Source organism: Bubalus bubalis, chromosome 24 (genome assembly GCF_019923935.1).
Source record: "Bubalus bubalis isolate 160015118507 breed Murrah chromosome 24, NDDB_SH_1, whole genome shotgun sequence".
In the NCBI taxonomy this organism is placed as follows: Eukaryota; Metazoa; Chordata; class Mammalia; order Artiodactyla; family Bovidae; genus Bubalus; species Bubalus bubalis.
The window spans coordinates 29,066,143-29,086,310 of record NC_059180.1 but is presented as its reverse complement, the minus strand read 5'-3'; the positions used below and the strand labels follow the sequence as shown (position 1 = coordinate 29,086,310).

General features: G+C 38.9%; 1 protein-coding gene across 9 annotated transcripts in view; it reads left to right on the top strand.

Moving 5' to 3' along the window:
- The window catches only part of MRTFB (myocardin related transcription factor B), a 215,104-nt gene that overhangs the window by 150,896 nt on the left and 44,040 nt on the right, over positions 1-20,168 (top strand). For 8 of the 9 annotated variants that reach the window (XM_044935600.2, XM_044935598.2, XM_044935596.2 and 5 more), the window contains 3 exons: positions 10,367-10,432; positions 16,740-16,795; positions 17,921-17,996. In XM_044935600.2, the coding sequence (XP_044791535.2) occupies positions 10,367-10,432; positions 16,740-16,795; positions 17,921-17,996 (198 nt within the window). Of the gene's footprint in view, positions 1-10,366; positions 10,433-16,739; positions 16,796-17,920; positions 17,997-18,087; positions 19,317-20,168 lie in introns of those variants that run through there. The other variant, XM_044935602.2, reaches the window with a different exon arrangement.

Genomic DNA, 20,168 nt, shown 5'->3' with positions numbered 1-20,168 from the left:
TAGAGGGATTAGGAAAGAGCTCTCAGCTGTCAGCACCTCTGCCTAGAGCTGCACACTGAGAGTCTAATGTAGCAGGGAGACAGAGAATCTTCGATTACCCCCAAGTAAGAAAAATAAACATTATTTTTTTTTGGAACCATGGAGGGTTAAGAATCATCTAGGCATATAATGGGTGCAGAACGAGCATGGTCCTACAGGTTAAAAATTGTCCTGAAAATCAAGTTTTTTTAAGCCTCTTTACAGTGCTGGTGATAACCAATTAAGCAGATGATTTTACTTTAGAAGTGCCTGTTATTTGTGGTATACTTCCATTTTCCCACTGTGTCCTTTATTTCCACTTTTTAATCAAGTGAGATTTCTTTAAATGCACATAGGTACATATAATATCTTTCTGTATGTCTGCCACAGGCTAATGTTGTCCCTGCCGTTCTGTACCAGGTTCCCTGCCTTGACATCCTGTTGTCATAGCATAAGAAGCATACTTTAAATTCATTCCAACTTTTGACAAAAAGGAGAGGGGAATTTGTGTGAAGGTATGATCAGTTTAAAGAAACATGCCCCATTTTTAGCAGCCTGTTTCCATGGAAACAGAAGCAGCAGCCAACGACAGAGTTATCAAAGTGCCTGTAAATTTCCAAGGCTGAGTGTTGAAAATATTGTCTTCCTGACCTCATGCTGCAGATTAATGCAGGAAACCTACAGTGCGTCAGCCTGGACTGCTTGCATGTTTAGTTTTTACTTCATTTTTGCTCTTTCATTTCTAACAGAGAGTAAATGCTGCGTTCTTGACTGTGACCTATTCCACAGTTTGTACCACCTGCCTCTTCTCCCACACCCCTCACCCCCAGTGGACTTCGTAAGGGTGCAGTAGACTTTTGGATGAAAGGCTGTATTTCTGTCTGAGGCAGTCTACGGCTAACTTTCTTTTTTATTTGTTTGTTTGGGCTGCACTAGGTCTTCATTGCTGTACGTGGGCTTTCTTTAGTTGCATTCGAGCGCCGGCTCCTCTCTAGTTGCGATGCGCAGGCTTCTCAGTGCAGTGGCTTCTCTTCTTGCAGAGCATGGGCTCCAGGCAGCCAGGCTTCAGTAGTCGCAGCACACTGGTGTGGTGTTCGTGGCTCGTCCTCTGGAGCACAGGCTCAGTAGTTGTGGCACAGGGCTTAGGTGCTCTGAGCATGTGGGCTCTTTCTGGACCAGGGATCAAACCCATGTCCTCTTCATTGGCAGGCAGATTCTTAACACTGGACCACCAGAGAAATCCTAAGGTTACCTTTCAAACACTTACTTGCATGGTTTTTTTTTTTTTAATTAACAATGTTGTCTCTCCTTTTTCTAAATGGAAAATAATCATAATATAAAAATTCCTGCTCAAAATGCTGTTTGTACTTGGTAGTATCAGAGGTTTAGATTTATGTGTATACTGTCACTCTGGTTTTGCTTCAGACAGGAGGTGGTGGTTGGAGTTTGCTTAATCAGTGCAGATAGCATGACTCTTACAAGACAAACCACCGTTTTATTTCTGGCCTTTTTGTATTCCTTTATTTTAAACAACTTGAAGAAGAATTTTATTTTATAATTGGCAAATTAGACCCATGAAAATACAACAAAAGGTCTGTAATCTTTGGTTGCTTCTTTTTACCATCTATGAGAGTACTTAAGTGCCTTTTGTTGTTCCTGTTCAGCTGCTAAGTCATGTCTGACTCTTACAACTGGAGCATGCCTGGCCTCCCTGTCCTTCATGATTCTCTCGAGTTTGAGTCCGTGATGCCATCCAACCATCTCATCCTCTGTCACCCCCTTCTCCTCTTGCCCTCAATCCTTCTCAGCATCAGGGTCTCTTCCAGTGGCCAAAGTATTGGAGCTTCAGCTTCAGTACCAGCCCTTCCAGTGAATATTCAAAGTTGGTTTCCTTTAGGATTGACTTTTACACTTCTCTAATACAAGCTGAATTTCACATTAATTGTAAATGGAGGTGAAATTACTGTCTACCAGTTTTCCATGCTCTTCTTTACTCCTTTGCCCTTAGCCTTCCCTTTTTCAGTCTTCTTTTACCTTCAAAACAATTAGATTTAAATATAATTAGATGTCACCAACATCAATTCCAAAATGTCTGAAGCCTCAAATTCATACAACTAAGCAAGACAAGTGTTAGTTCTGTCCCATGATAATCACTTGCCACATACAAAATCCTCTTGGTATTATTCCTAAATTTGGCTAGAGTTCTCTTTCCATAAAAAATAGTAACTCAGTTATATGCTGTAAGTATACCATGAAACATTAAGTAAAACACATTTATTTATTAAAGTTTCTATATGGCGAGCATTGTAAAAGGTGCTATAGAATATAAGGACAAAGTCTAGAAGGGGAATTAGAGGCCCCACCCAGAACAACAAAACCTAGAATTTGGTGTGGCAGGGAATGCAATGTAATGTATAGTTGTTATTGTAGTCATCAAATCATTAGAAGACAAAGTTACCATTGATGGTTAATGGAATTATGATGGTGAGGGAGGCTAGCCAGCCATGGGTGGGAATTAAGAAATTTGATTATCGAGTAATTGGTTTCTTAAGGTCTGTTGTTCTGCCAACTGTTCCATTTTTTCTGTTGAGATAAAATTCACTTAACATAAAAGTAACTATTTTAAAGTGAACAATTTCAGGGGCATTTAACGTATTCACAGGGTTGTGCGACACCTCTATCTACTTCCAAAATGTTTTCATGAGCCCAAGGGAACACCTTGTGGTCATGAAGCAGTTACTTCCCCCCAGTTTCAGGCAGTGACCAGAGTAGCTGTCTCTTTGCATTTACCAGTTCTGGATATTTCACATCTATGGAGAAGGCAATGGCACCCCACTCCAGTACCCTTGCCTGGAAAATCCCATGGACGGAGGAGCCTAGTAGGCTGCAGTCCATGGGGTCGCTAAGAGTTGGACACGACCTCACTTTTCACTTTCCTGCATTGGAGAAGGAAATGGCAACCCACTCCAGTGTTCTTGCCTGGAGAATCCCAGGGATGGGGGAGCCTGGTGGGCTGCCATCTATGGGGTCGCACAGAGTCGGACACAACTGAAGTGACTTAGCAGCAGCAGCGGCATGAAATCATATAATATTCGACCTATTGCCATCTGGCTTCTTTTACTTAGTGAAATATTTTTCGAATTCATCCATGTTGTCACACATACAGTGCTTCACTTCTTTTACAGCTGAATAATATTCCACTGTATGGATAGACTAGAATTTGCTCGTCCGTTCATGTGTTGTTGACATCAGGACTGTACCCACCTTTTGGCTGTTGTGACTAGTGCTGCTATGAACATGAGTGTGTATGTGTGTGTTTGAGAACCCGTTTTTCAGTTCACCTAGAAGTGGAATTGCTGGGCTGCAACTGTTCTTAACTTAAAAATTTTATGTGATGAGCTTGAGAAAGAACTGCCAAATGTTCTAATTTTGTATCTGTGGTCTTTTTCTCTGATAAAAAATGATATAGTTCAGAGCCATTGAGTGACTTGCTTGTTTCTGGACTGACTTCTCTCCCCTAAGCTGTAACATTATGAGTTGGAGCATTTTAGGGGAAAATAACCATGTTTTTCTTTTCCAACTTGTTCTTCACAGTCTGCAATGAGTATTTCAGACCTTCTTCACTGGCCTCAAACTGACTTTTCCTTCATATGCATCTCATTTTGAACAATGATCTTTCCTCCTCCTCCTCTGAGAAATTAAAAGCCATCATTTGAAGCTTTGCTGGACATGCCAGCCCAAATCTGTAAGCCCACCTGCAGCCACACGCAATTCTCTGTGCCCTCCTGTCATGGGGGAAGTGATGTTCTTGTTTCCTCTGAATCCCACCCCCCTTCAGGAACCCTGCTGCCTCTTACTCTCTCTCTTGTTCTCATTCATATTCATTCATTTCCGTTCTCTCCCTCCCCAACCCCACCCCCTTTCCCTCTTGCTCTTTATCACTTATAAACCTGTTCAGGTATGTTCCAAGCTTAAGTTACACACCCCTCAAGCCTTCACCTCCCTCCCACCTTGCTGCTCAACGTCTTGAAAGCGTTTCTTCTATTACTGTCATTCTCACACTCACCCCTCCTTCCTGCCTAACCTCTTTGAGTCCCATTTCCATTTATCACTCCACAGACCAGCTCCTCCGTGTAGCAGCAGCAGCAGCATTGGGCCCAGTTGGTCATGAGTGCCTTCTGAAAACACTTTTACACACACTCTCCAGGCTCCTCCTCTTCCTTGGGCATCTTCCGCTTGTTTCCTTTTTTGGACTTTCACCTCCATCTGACCTATAAAAGTGGGCTTTAAGTTGCATTTCCAAGGAGCTTGCTCCTGGGTTTGCTTCTTGCTTCCTCTTTCTATATTCTATTCTCTACCTTGGCAAACTAGGCTTCAAATACTACATAAGTGACAACTTCCAAATTTTAGTCTCCTGCCAAGACCTACCTTTGAAATCTGGAACCGTGGAACCAATTGTCACTTCGCCATCTCCACTTCTAATTCAGGCATATCCAAGACTGAGCCCTGAATGGCCATCGTGTGTTCTTTATCTCAGTTAATGGCCTACCCAGGTTCTTAAGCCAGAATCCCAGGCACCATCTTTATCTTTTCTCCTTCAAACACAACATCCAGTCCTTTCCACATAGTGTTGATTTTGTTCTAAATATGTATCAAATCTCTCCATTACATCTCTCAGCTGTGTTGGAGTTGAAGGAAAAAAAATGAGAAGCGTTATGCTTACTAGGTTTCTATCCTGGAATATGAGAAAAACTCTACCAAATTTATAAATCAATATATGGTTTACAAGCGAGAACTTAACCAGTTCTTCTGACACCCACTGTAAATATCTCTGCATTCAGTCAAAAACCAGCCCCATCAGCCTCACTGATGCTTTTGATCGCTCTTGTTCCCTTACTGTTCACTAGTTATATCAAATTTTACTGTTACTTTGGCATGATATTGTTGGTAGTTGTGGCTAAGAGTAAGTGATCTTTGTTTCTGAATTTAAAAATTACTTTACGGCCTGATGATGTATACTGTGGGGAAGGGATGAAAAGAAAGGTCCTCTTTTATCTTGTAAATGGGGAAATAGATTGGTGCAACCATTCGGATTGCAAAGTGACTCTATCAGAATTTCAGATGCGTGTATTTGTATTTAAGTGTTTATATACAAGCACAAACATATGGGATGCCACAAAATGAAGAAAATCATTGCAGCACTGTTAATAACAATAATAGCAGGAAATCTGGGAACTTAGAGTATACGATTGATACATCGACATGTTAGCTATAGCCAGTAAGAAGAATGACCTAGATTCCATGTTTTTTTTTTTTTTTAAGTAAATAATCAGACTATGTGAATGGCATGATCCCATCCCATGTATTTCCTTTGCATAGTCTATATTTAACATTGCCAGAATAATCACAGAACATTCTCTAGAACCATAGAAATTGAACAGTGGTTACCTCTGTGGAGGACTGGAGGTCTCTGGTAGGATGGACTGGCTTTCACTTTTTTTTTTAATTGAAGTATGGTTGACTTACAATATCGTGTTAGTTTCAGGTATATCGCAAAATGAGTCATATTTTTAGATTATTTTCCATTAAAAGTTATTATAAGACATTGAATGTAGTTCCCTGTGCTATACAGTAAATCTTTATTGCTTATGTGTTTCTTATAGTAGTTTGTATCTGTTCATCTTATATATATACCACATCTTCTTAAATCTTGATTGTCACTTGGGTTGTTTCCATGTCTTGGCTGTTGTAAATTAAGCACTGGGGTCCATGGGTCTTTTTGAAATAGTGTTCTCATTTTTTTCTGGATACATATGCAGGATTGGGATTCCTGGATTATATGGTAACTCTGTTTTTGGCTTTTTAAGGAACCTCCATACTGTTTTCCATAGCAACTGCACCAATTTACATTCTCACAAACAGTGTAGAAGGGTTGCCTTCTCTCTATACCTTCTCCAACATTTATTATTTGTAAACTTTTTGATGATGGCCATTCTGATCAGTGTGAGGTCATTGTGGTTTTGATTTTCATTTCTCTAATAATTAGCATATTGAACCTCTTTTTCATGTACCTCTTAGCCATCTGTATATCTTCTTGGAAGAAATGTCTGTTTCGGTCTTCCGCCCATTTTCTGATTGGGGTGTTTGATTTTTTTTTTTTTTAATATTGAGCTACAGTATGATCTGTTTGTATATTTTGCGTATTGTCAGTAGCGTCATTTGCAAATACTTTCTGCCAGTGCAGTAGACTGGGTTTTCATTTTGTTTATGATTTCCTTTGCTGTGAAAAAGCTTTTGCTTCTTTTGCCTACAGAGACTGATCTGAGAAAATATCTTTTACTTTTTTTAATACCCTTTTTTATGTGCATGTTTCACTTTTATTTTAATAGAAATACTCTTACAAAACATGAGTTTTTAAATAGAGAAATTATTGGTACATATATTGATACATTCCTGAATCCCAGGCTTAGAAGGAAAGCATTTGAGATGTCACTGTTTACTCTGTGACTACAAAATACCCATTCACAGCAAAGCACTAAAAATATGGGAATCTTTACAGAACTAACCTCATGGACTGTAGCCCGCCAGGCTCCTCTGTCCATGGGATTTCCCAGGCAAGAATACTGGAGTGGGTTGCCATTTCCTCCTCCAGGGTCTTATTTAGAGGCCAGTTAACCCCTCCTGTATCTAAGTTCAAAAGATAATATGAAGATGTGCTTTTTCTAAATTGTTTTGTTATTCTAGGACCAGGCACCTAAATACATTTAACAATGCATAATAAATTTTTGCCAAAGTCCAACTACTTCATTCTCTTAACTAGTCAAACATCTTAAAAAATAATTAAAAAAAACTGGAACCAGGTCTGTTTTTACCTAATATTATCTTCAGAGTCAATACATAGTCAATACTAGAGTATTCTTTAGTTTCCCATCTTTGCTTTTGCCATTGATTTACCCAGCCTTCATTTGACTGGCTCAGGGTTTGCCTGTGTTTTTTCTCCCCTCATAATTCTGTAGTTTATTCTGTCCTGTGTCTTGTGATTAAATAACATACATCAAATCTTCTCTCTGCCTTGCAGACAAACACTCATCTCTCCCCACACCTACTCATCCCACCCTCCTTCATACCCCATAATTGAAACTAGCTGTTTATAAAGAATTTCTAAGACCATGGCTGCCTGCTATACTGCTTCCCAGAAAGTGTCATTTCTGCCTTGTTTTTGTAATATACGGTCCTCAGATGTCCCCTTGCAAGTCCCCTGGCCAAAAACTGTGCTTTGTTTTGGCTCATTCAACTCGTGCTAAACTGCTGTATGTTGTTTAAAATGCTGCTAACATGAGTTTTTTTCTTTAGAGTGAAAGGCACTTTAATTATGTCATATTATGGAAACATTTCAAACATTCTATTTATAGAAACAAAAGAGAATAGACATCATCATCTTGGCTCAGAGAGCAGCTAAACATTTGAAGGGGGTATAAATATTATATGAAAGACATTATTCTAAGGGTTTTTTTGGTTTTTGTTTTTAAATATTGGAAACTAATCTTAAAGTCTTGTTCTAGAAGTGCTTTAATCCATTTAAGATTCAGGAGAAAGGAACTAAAAGATGATACTTTTTTACTATCTGAGCTATTTCTGATGGTGAAGAAGAGTGACATTTCCTCTTTGCTATTAGTTAGATAAGCTACCTTTCATTTTTTCAGAATGGTGGTTAAAATAAAGTTTTTACTTTTCTTGTATATAAAAAAGAGCAAGTTCAAAACATTTATGTTGGGACTTCCACGGTGGTCCAGTGGTTGAGAATCCACCTTTCAACACAGGGAATGTGAGTTCGATCCCTGGCCAGAGAACTAAGATCCCATGTGTTGTTAGGCAGTAAAGCCCACCAGCTGTAACAAATACCCAGCACAGCTAAAATAAACAAACACCACATATGTTGACACAGCATTGTTTTTTGTCTCTTGTAACAAGGAATAACACCAAGAATTTTCAAAATTATATGCATTTTTTTCTTTACTGAAATGTAGTAGGAAACCATGAATGTTAACCCTAAGAGGTAATAACCCACATCATCTTGGAAAAATTCAAAAAGTAATTAGAAAATTTTTCTCTAAATGCAGCAGATATAAAGTAGTCTATATTCATGTTTTCGCAGGTCTACTATAATTTCAAAGATGATGGTTTGCAAAACCATCTCCTTACTTTATGGCCATGCCTTATATGGACCACATAACGATATTCCTCCTTTTAGGAATTAAGGAAATAACTGGAAATTGGGAATAAACTTTACCAAAAAAATCCACCATAGCATTAGCTATGGGAGTTGCAAAAATTGGAAACAACCTACATGATCAATAATAGGGATATATTTAATAAAGTATGCATGTCCACCCTCATTCCAAGATGCCATTTGCCTAAAAATATGTATCGTGCTTGACACATTTGTCTCACTAGTATGATGCTTTGTTTGTTTGTTTGTTTTAAACCAAACAAGGGGTCTGTTGATGTTTTCTTTACCCTTTCTGTTTTACTCCTTTCTTTGAAGACTCCCTCACGAGGAAGGAAAAATACTACTGCTGGGGACTCTCCAACAGACATGGACCACCATGTTCCAGAAGTGTCAGCCTTTGAACTGGAGATTGTTCTGACCCTTTTCTCTTCTCAGTATTCTTTTCTTGGGATTCTGCCTCTTAATTATGACCACCCTGATTTCAGACAAGCGTTAACTTCGGCATTCACAAAAGAATGTCAGAGTATGCAGACATTTGGGTGCTTTCAGATCCACAGGTCATCTCTCTGGTTATTTTTGTTCCTAGTGAGGTACAGTGGGAACATACTATTCTCAATAAACTGTAAGTTATCAGGGAAAAGATCTTCACGTTAGAGCATAATTGATTCAGAGAATCGCAAAACATTCTAATATGAGAACCATGTGCATATATTTTTTGACTCATTAATTTTTTCTTTGCTGTGTGTAACAGAACCTTATCTCAATCGCTTCAGTTCTAAATGAGATGTCAGTGAAGTTTTGTGGTCCTATGGCCCCCAAAAGAAGTAGATAAAAAAATTTTTTCAGTACTGAGTAAAGAATGACATTTATATTTAGCAATGAATATGAAAATATATTTAAAAACCATTTTACAGTCAGATGTCTTTTTGAAGTATATCTAAGAGTGGGCTATGCTCTGCAGTTCAGCACAAGCAAGAAGCAAGGCTGTGATGTGAGGCTGCAGCTCCCACAGATCAGGCCTTGGGGTTAACTGCAAGTTAGAACCATATGGGCACTGTATTTGAGCCTGGTCCAAACAGGCTCATCACACACTTGCTTTTTTTTTTAAAAAAAAAAAAAGCAACTTTCTTCCTTCCCTACCGTTTAAGAAATATACACAGGTAATTTTTTTCTTTTTTTGCATATTGACACCCCTGAAGTGTGCCCTTAATAATCCTAACCTTGGTTTTCACCCATGGTCTGAAATAAAAATTAAATGTGGAAACTTAAAATTGAATGTAGGGTAAACCAAGGAAAATGTTTTTCATAGTTACTTCATTTGTTACTCTTGTTTGAAATCAATTCACTTTCCAGATAGAAACAGAGATGCTATGAAAGGAATCTGCCTGAGAAATCTCGGGGAAAATATATATATATTATTAAATTTGGCCAGCAGGATTTCCCCATTTTGTGATATGTACCTTGTTTTCTACACATTTAGTGATTCATTTACTCTTTTAATTAAAATGATTAGGTATCAGTTGATTTATGGCTTTCTTAGAACTTCTAGAATGAGGTACACTGTTATGTTTGTACACAGATTATTAAACTTTAAGGTCTTAATTCAGAAATCTTCCCTTGGGTCATTAGTAGTATCTCATAAGTTTAATTTTTATGATGAAGTTGGCCTTCTTTAAACCTATTTAAGATTTATTCCAGATGGAGTAAGTTCCTCCAGATACATTAATCTTTCCTTAAAATACATTTTTGCTATTAACTTATTTAAAAAAAAACTAGGGAATCTTACTAATAAGACAATGTGTAAGCCAACTGTTTTTGTTTATTTGCTAAGTATGATGTGATTTTGTTTATTAAAAAAATACTAGCTTTAATCATTAACTTAAAATTATTAACTGACTAAGCAAAAAATATGCTGAAAGAACTTCAGAGTTCACCCAACAGGCAGAAATCGCAAACGGGTTTTTTGTTTTTTTTGTTGTTTTTTTTTTGACAGGTTGAATGGTGCCAGGTAATATCCCTATTCAATTATGAAATAGAAGATTAATTAAGCTTAATTATACCTCCTCTGGACCCTGCAGTTGCATGTAAACTCCAATGGTGATTATTTCCTTTTTACAGTGCTCCAGCTGAGGCTGCAACAGAGGAGGACGAGAGAACAACTAGTGGACCAGGGCATCATGCCACGTAAGACTGACGCGCCCTTGTCATTTCTAACGTGATGTAACAACATGGGCATGTCTAAGAGGAAGCTGCATCACACTCCACTTTCAGTGTTATCCATTTAATCCATATACAATTATTCAATTGATTTACAAGGAAAAACCAGGCATCAGCATTGCTGATAGAATCATTTAAAGTACATTCTGGAAACCAGATGCAACTTAAAAGATGGACTTGGATTTTATATTATCAAAAAGCACCTTTAAATTTCTGTAATTAGGCTAATACCAGTTCTTCAATTCAAATTCCAGCCATAGTTTTAAAATAACTGAAATAATTACTCTAGATCTAAGTGATCCAAAGATACTTGCAAAAGTAGCATAATAAATTAATTCAAAACCTTATTTAATTCAAATTATCTTTGCTAGATGATGGTCTGTATAATTATGCATCTCAGTTACAGGATGAATAAACATCCTATTTATAATTAATAAAATCTTCCTTGCCCAAGTAAAGATATTTTCCCAGGTAGCTTTAAGCTTCATCCCTTCATTTTTGAGTTGATTAATTTTAGAATATTTGTCCAAGGTGATTCTTTCCCTTTAATCACCAAACACAGCACTGCCCATCAACAGAAAATTAGATTAAAGATTTACTGAGCATGGCCTTGCCCATCAGAACAAGACCCAATTTCCCCCTCAGTCAGTCTCTCCCATCAGGAAGCTTCCATAAGCCTCTCATTCTTATCCATCAGAGGGCAGACAGAATGAAAACCACAATCACAGAAAACTAATCAAACTGATCACATGGACCACAGCCTTGTCTAACTCCATGAAACTATGAACCATGATGTGTAGGACGACCCAAGACGGGCGGGTCATGGTGGAGAGGTCTGACAGAATGTGGTCTACTGGAGAAAAGAATGGCAAACCACTTCAGTATTCTTGCCTTGAGAACCCCATGAACAGTATGAAAAGGCAAAAAGATAGGACACTGAAAGATGAACTCCCCAGGTTGGTAGGTGCCCAATATGTTACTGGAGAACAGTGGAGAAATAACTCCAGAAAGAATGAAGAGACAGAGCCAAAGCAAAAACCACACCCAATTGTGGATGTGATTGGTGATGGAAGTAAAGTCTGATGCTGTAAAGAGTAATATTGTATAGGAACCTGGAATGTTAGGTCCATGAATCGAAGTAAATTGGAAGTGATCAAACAGGAGATGGCAAGACTGAACATTGACATTTTAGGAATCAGTAAACTAAAATGGACTAGCCGCTGCTGCTAAGTCACTTCAGTCGTATCCGACTCTGTGTGACCCCACAGACGGCAGCCCACCAGGCTCCCCCGTCCCTGGGATTCTCCAGGCAAGAATACTGGAGTGGGTTGCCATTGCCTTCTCCAAAATGGACTAGAATGGGTGAATTTAAATCAGATGACCATTACATCTACTACTGTGGGCAAGAATCCCTTAGAAGAAATAGAGTGGCCCTTATAGTCAACAAGAGTCCAAAATGCAGTACTTGGATGCAATCTCAAAAATGACACAGTGAGCTCTGTTCATTTCCAAGGCAAACCATTCAATATCACAGTAATCCAAGTCTATCCCCCAACCAGTAATGCTGAAAAAGCTGAAGTTGAACAGTTCTATGAAGACCTACAAGACCTTCTAGAACTAACATCCAGAAAAGATGTCCTTTTCATTATAGGGGATTGGAATGCAAAAGTAGGAAGTCAGGAGATACCTGGGGTAACAGGCAAATTTGGCCTTGGAGTACAAAAAGAAGCAGGGTGGAGACTAACAGAGTTTTGCCAAGAGAACGCACTGGTCAAAGCAAACATCCCTCTTCCAACAACACAAGAGAAGACTCTACACATGGACATCACCAGATGGTCAATACCGAAATCAGATTGATTATACTCTTTGCAGCCAAAGATAAGAAGCTCTATACGGTCAGCAAAAACAAGACTGGAAGCTGACTATGGCACAGATCATGAAATTCTTATTGCCAAATTCAGGCTTAAATTGAAGAAAGTAGGGAAACCACTAGACCATTCAGGTATGACCTAAATCAAATCCCTTATGATTATACAGTGGAAGTGACAAACAGATTCAAGGGATTAGATCTGATAGAGAGTGCCTGAAGAACTGTGGACAGAGGTTCGTGATACTGGACCAGGAGGCAGTGATCAAGACCATCCCCAAGAAAAAGAAATGCAAAAAGGCAAAATGGTTGTCAGGAGACCTTACAAATAGCTGAGAAAAGAAGAGAAGCGAAAGGCAAAGGAGAAAAGGAAAGTTATACTCATTTGAATGCAGAGTTCCAAAGAATAGCAAGGAGAGATAAGAAAGCCTTCCTTAGTGATCAATGCAAAGAAATAGAGGAAAATAACAGAATGGGAAAGATTAGAGATCTCTTCAAGAAAATTAGAGATACCAAGGGAAAATTTCATGCAAAGATAGAACAGCAAAGGACAGAAATGGTATGGACCTAACGGAAGCAGAAGATATTAAGAAGAGGTGGCAAGAATACAGAGAACTATACAAAAAAGATCTTCATGACCCAGATAACCATGATCACAACGCTGTTGTGATCACTCATGTAGAGCCAGACATTCTGGAATGCAAAGTCAAGTTGGCCTTAAGAAGCATCACTAAGAACAAAGCTGGTAGAGGTGATAGAATTCCAGTTGAGCTATTTCAAATCCTAAAAGATGATGCTGTGAAAGTGTTGCACTCAATAAGCCAGCGAATTACTCAGCAGTGGCCACAGGACTGGAAAAGGTCAGTTTTCATTCCAGTCCCAAAGAAAGGCAATGCCAAAGAATGTTCAAGCTACTGCACAATTGCACTCATCTCACACCCTAGCAAAGTAATGCTCAAAATTCTCCGAGCCAGGCTTCAACAGTATGTGAACTATGAGCTTCCAGATGTTCAGACTGGATTTAGAAAAGCCAGAGGAACCAGAGATCAAATGTCAACATCAGTTGGATCATCAAAAAAGCAAGAAAGTTCCAGGAAAACATCTACTTCTGCTTTATTGATCACACCAAAGCCTTTGACTGTGCGGATCACAACAAACTGTGGAAAATTCTTAAAAGAGAAGGAATACCAAACCATTCTACCTGCCTCCTGAGAAGTCTGTATGCAGGTCAAGAAACAACAGTTAGAACTGGATATGGAACAATAGACCGGTTCCAGATCAGGAAAGGAGTACGTCAAGGCTGTATATTGTCACCCTGCTTATTTAACTGATATGCAGAGTAAATCATGCGAAATGCTGGGCCGGATGAAGCACAAGCTGGAATCAAAGATTGCTGGGAGAAATATCAATAACCTCAGATATGCAGATGATACCACCCTTATGGCAGAAAGCAAAGAAGAACTAAAGAGCCTCTTGATGAAAGTGAAAGAGGAGAGTGAAAAAGTTGGCTTAAAGCTCAACATTCAGAAAACTAAGATCATGGCATCCGGTCCCATCACTTCATGGCAAGTAGATGGGGAAACAATGGAAACAGTGTCAGACTTTATTTTCTTGGGCTCCAAAAATACTGCAGATGGTGACTGTAGCCATGAAATTAAAAGTCACTTGCTCCTTGGAAGAAAAGCTATGCCAAACCTAGACAGCATATTCAAAAGCAGAAACATTACTTTGCCATCAAAGGTCTATCTAGTCAAAGCTATGGTTTATCCAGTAGTCATGTATGGATGTGAGAGTTGGACTATAAAGAAAGCTGAGCACCGGAGAATTGATGCTTTTGAACTGTGGTGTTGAAGAAGACTCTTGAAAGTCCCTTGTACTGCAAGGATATCCAACCAGTCCATCCTAAAGGAGATCAGTCCTGATTATTCATTGGAAGGACTGATTCTAAAGCTGAAACTCCAATACTTTGGCCACCTTGTGCGAAGAGTTGACTCATTGGAAAAGACCCTGATACTGGGAAAGATTGAAGGCAGGAGGAGAAGGGGATGACAGAGGATGAGATGGTTGGATGTCATCACCCTCTCTATGGACATGAGTTTGAGTAAGCTTTGGGAGTTGGTGATGTACAGGGAACCCTGGCATGCTGCAGTCCATGGGGTTGCAGAGTCAGACACGACTGAGCGACTGAAATTAACTGACATAATCACCAAATTTGGAGGTGATTTTATATTTTAGAGTAGAAGAGTGGTTGTTTTGTATAGGCTGTTAGGATTATTTGGGGGCCTTAGTCTAAAATTTGATTTTCTCTTAAGAAGTAACTCATTTGGCTTAAAAAACTAGAAAGAAATTACGGAATGCACTTACGCTTTCCAGTCTTCACAGTCATTGCTGTTGGCTTTTTCTAGTTTGTGATAAGGGTTACACAGATTTTTCTGTGTGATAAATGTCTTTCCCAGTGCAAACTTTTTATTCTAAAATGAAAATGAAAGTCGTTCGGTCATGTCTGACTCTTTGTGACCCCATGGACTATACAGTCCACAGAACTCTCCAGGCCAGCATGCTGAAGTGGGTAGCCATTCCCTTCTCCAGGGGTCTTCCCAACTCAGGGATTGAGCCCAGGTCTCCCGCATTGCCAGCATATTCTTTACCGTCTCAGCCACCAGAGAATCCCAAGAATACTGGAGTGGGTAGCCTATCCCTTCTCCAGTGGATCTTCCTGACCCAAGAATCTAACCGGGGTCTCCTTTTTTTCTGAACTACTATTAATTATCTACATATTTTAAATCTTGTGTTTTGGTAAAACCAGGTATCAGAAACTGGTTTGATAGGGACTTCGGTGGTGGTCCAGTGGTTAAGAATCTGCCTGCCAGTGTATGGGACATGAGTTTGATCCTTGGTCCAGGAAGATCTCACAAGCTGTGTGGTAACTGAGTCTGGGCTCTAGCGCCCTTGAGCTGCAACAAGAGAAGCCACAGCAATGAGAAACCTGAGCACTGCAGCGAAGAGTAGCCCCACCCACTGCAACTAGAGAAAGCCCATATGCAGCAACAAAGACTCAGCACAGCCAAAATAATTGGTTTTTTTTTTTTTTAGAAAAAAGGCAGAGGATTCATGTTGATGTATGGCAAAAACCATCACAATTTTGTAATTATCCTCCAATTAAAATAAATGAATTAGAAAAGCTCCCCCCCCCCAAAAAAAAGGCCAGAGGTTATAAAAGAATTTTTTAAAGAAACTGGTTTGATAATCTGCCAGATTTTCTCACCACTACATACTTGATATGAGCCAGTCAAACAGGATCAAAGTATGATGCTTTAAACATCACTGCAAAGCCAGCTATAGTCTGCTTTTAGGAGCTGGTCCCTAGCCAAATCTGTTTGGGCTGGACTTCTGTGATCCTTTGCTGTGCATTATGTACCAGAGTTGAATGTTACCAAGAACTGATTGCTCAATTCTGAGGTGACAGCGAGGTAAGCCTAGTCCTGTATCCCATCCCTGTCCCCTGACTACCCACAGTGATGACTGCAGGGAGTGATCAGAAAGTGATGGATATAAACACTAACGATTTTTCAAAGATTATGATTATTGATAGAAATACTGTAGTAGGTAATACTTTTAATAAGTACTGCCTCTCTCTCTCTGGGACTCTGGAAATTTAATGTACTAGCAGTTAACAGATTAAGGAATCACTGTGTCTTTAGAGTGAGTTGCATTGTGGTATGGTAGGAAGAGCACAAACCTGCCAAATTCAGATTTCTAGGTTTAAATTCCACTTAGACGACCATCTAGCTGTATAACGTCAAAACTTGACTGAACCTCTTTGAGCCTTCCATCTGTACTGGGGCTAATATGAACCTCACAAGGCTGTTGTGGTGATCAGCAGCCATGTAACTGTAAGATGGGCCACGGAGCGTGGGACTAGTGCATTGTAGGTTCTCGGTAAGTGGTAACTCTGGTCTCTGAGACACGGACTGCAGAGTGTTCTTGTGGTCAAGGCTAGAGCACTGCAACGTTAAATGCCCTGAGGACCTGTGGACTTTCTCCAGTAGCTTGTATGACCATAAGAGCAAAGACCTGTTGAGGAACCATCAAACAGTTCCCTTGGTAATGGTAATTTGCCCCAACTAGAGGCTGGAACCAGTCTGACCTGATATATGAGTTGTCATTATGTTTATAACTCTGTTTTAAATGTTCACTTTGTTTTATTTGTGAAACATATAATTTTAATTCTGAAACATTTAAGGTTTCAATTTTGCAACTGTCCTAAAGGAACTAGGAAATAAATGGAACTGTAGAGGCACACTAATAAGATTAAGAGGAAATATCACCATGATAATACTGTAACATTTAACTGAAGTATTAACTCCTCTATCTATACCACGGAAATGATTTCTTTTCCTCTCACAGCTCTGAAGAGCCCCGCGGCATTCCATGAGCAGATAAAAAGCTTGGAACGAGCCAGAGTAAGAAATTTTCATTTAAAATGTTCTGCCTCTTTCTTTTGTGTTAAAATACCTGTGGACAAGTAATAATCTTATTCCTACATATGTCAATAGAGAAAATAGAGTATATTTTCAAGATACATGGTATATGGAGCAGTGTAGCCTGGGGTCATTTTATCTTGAAGGTTTGTAGAAAATACAGGACATTCAAATTTTGTTCTTTAAAGCTAGTAACCTAGCTTTGTATGTAAAGGAAAAATCACACTTCTTTCTTGCTTTGGGCATAACAAGTTCTTAGAATACTGATGGAACGTCTCTGCCAGTTGTTAGCCCTGAAGATGGATAACCCGAGGGAGGGATTTACACCAGATCCTTCCTTGGGTGGTTTCCCTCCCAGGTCTGTGTTAGTGGGACATTTGACCAAGACTGGGGGAATTTGACTGAAGGAGCAATGTTGCCATATTCAGCTCTGTTTTATTCTTTGAGATGACTCCATCATAGTTGCATTAAAGTGATGTTTATTATTTTTCTTTAAAGGGCCACTATTTGTTCTTTTCAACTTATAGGAAACTTCTATCATGCAATATAAAAACAAACATGTTCCACAAATTCCTTAAGAGTTTTCTCAGGATGCAATAATGATCTCTTAGAGTCATATAAACTACAAAACTCATTTTAAAGCCATATTGTTTAGAATTGAGTACAGTTCTAAATAAGAAAATATGGTTAAAGACATGAATTCCTCAAAGACAGTACATTGGAATTTTTAGGAAATGTGTTATCTAGGTGAATTTTTAGGAAATGTGTTATCTAGGTGAATTTTTACTTGACCTGAAGTGTAGTTTGTTTTTTTTTTTTTTTTCTGTTCAGAGGTCATCTTTAAAATTATGAGCCTCTGCTTTTCCAAGTTTTAAAATAAAAGTCTATGTAGACTTCAAATCCCTGTACAATTTTGAAGGCTGCAATTTAAGTCCTGTATTGAATAATAGTTTCTCACAGAACTAATTTCTACTCTTTTCTTTCTCTCAAAATCATGACCAAAAGCATATACAATTTATTTAAATGGAGTTACCTTGAGGAAAAAAAAACACAATAAATCATAAATAATTTATGGTAAGACTTTCTCTTTCTCTCTCTATCTAAAAGACCGAAAACTTTTTGAAGCACAAGATTCGGAGTCGACCAGATCGTTCTGAACTTGTCAGGATGCACATTTTAGAAGGTAAAAGTTCTGTTTCTGCTTATCTTGCTACATTTTCTCAAGAAAACAAGTGAGACTTCCACCATTTCTGTTTATTCCAATTTTAATAACTTTTTACCCCACAGGCTGACATCCTGTCAATTGGATAGCAGCATGAAGACCCCAAGCTAAAAGTGTTATGTTAGATACATGGGGTTATACAAATAACCAGTTGATGGACTGAGTCTTCCCTGCCCGCTGAGGGCGCTTATAGGTGTCTCTGCCATACTGTTCTGGAAAAACATTTTCCATCCAGATTTCTTCACCAGTGGGTGATGTGTGCCCATTCATCATAAAGGGTCTGATAGACACAAATCTAACCCTGGATTTTAAACCACTTGGACCCTGTTGTGTCTACCTGGGGCAAGCCCATACCTAACATTTTTCTTTGTTGCTGCTTACCCACAACAGTCCAGCTTGATATGACCATTATCACAAACAAACTCCCCTCAGCCCACCACATTTTCTGCATGCCTGAGCCTCGTCTTTTACAAAGCTGGTAAGGACAGTTCCATTCCATCTTTGGTGAGGCATGTGGCTCAGGTCGTGGCTTTTTCTCTCTAAAGATAAAGCCTTCTTGGAAGGTGGTACTTCTACCATAAAGTCCCGAGATACATTTTCTTCCATTGTTTTGCTTCACTGACTTAATTTGTTGAGCAAGACGAGGAGCCTGACCTTGTGATAGCCTTGAGAGTGTGAAACCTTGAGAAGATACAGCAACTTCTCAAACATTTAGAGACAGTTATTAGGTAGGAGGAATATTAGATTTCTTTTCTCTGGCCTAATGATAGAGTTAGAATTAGATTGATATTACAGAGTATTAGATTTTAGCTCAGCATAAAGGTCAGTCAGATGTCTCCAAATAAAATCTTCAGGAAGTGACACGGTTGTCCTTACTAGAGGTGTTGGTTTGCTCCAGCAAGCTAGGCACCAGTCAGATTTCCCCCTTCATGGAGCTTATTACAGTCTAGTGGCAGAGAGATTATATGCAGGCAAAACAAGTCAATTACAGATTGTGAAAAGTGCCCTATGGGGAATAAAGACAGACTGACACCGTGTAAAGAATGTTGTAAAGCAGTTCCGAGTATCAGGCTGGTCCCTAAGACCCCAAGTAGAGTCTCTTCTAATCCAGATAATCTGTGACTAGGTAACTATCTTCGTGTCTGGGATGGGAGGCAAGAAGTCTATGCCTTTCTCCACTTCTGCTGGACTAAAAAAAGCTTTTCCAGAACTCCATTGGTAGGGTAGGAGCAGCCACCAGCTGTCAGGGATAAGTGAATCTTCAGAGAAGCAAGTTTGCTGGTAAGTAACTTAGTAAATGACTCCTTCTGTGCCTGAAAATATCTTGACCTGTAAGAGACATTTTTGTAGGAATGACACTGCCCGTTTCAACTTGTCATCTGACTGTAACAGGCTTTATTAACATAATTAAAACTAAGGCAAATGCATTTAACTATCAAAAGAAATCATATTTGCTTTTTCTAAAATCAGACTCTTCAGCATTTAAAAGCCTAATTATATATAGGAATAAACCATAAGTGATGTCTTTAGGACATCTATTCTAAAGTTGAGATTTTTGAAGTAAGAATGTCTCATCTATAATTTTAAAAATACCTTAAAACCACCAGCAACTTATTTTGCCATCATCCCAGTTTTGATTGAATTGGATGTTTGGCAGGCAGAAGTCTAAATTATTTCCTGAAGTTTTACCTGCACCTCATGGAGATAAAGATGCAGTTAGACCAGAATAGAAGCATACTGAAATGCCAGCCTCTACTTACTCGCTTTTGGAATATCTTCTTCCCAAACATTCCTGATATCACTTGGATAGTGTCAGTGGAAGGGAGGCAAAGGCAGGAGACTGTCCTGCCTGCATCTTAACAAAAGCATCTTCAGAATGATTTGCATGATCTACTTCCCCCACTTGTCTTCATGTGCAGTTAGAAGGGCTTTATCTACTAAGATTGGGGCCAGAGTTGTTTTATACAGGGAAATTATAAAAATGAGATGAGCACATGTGTTATTTTAAGTTACAGAAACATGCATTTATTTACCAATATGCCGACTTAGGACTAAGAACTTCACATGAGGGGAATCATCTGCAATTTCCATTCATGGTGGATCAAAATGTAAAGATACTGGAAAAGCAGTCTG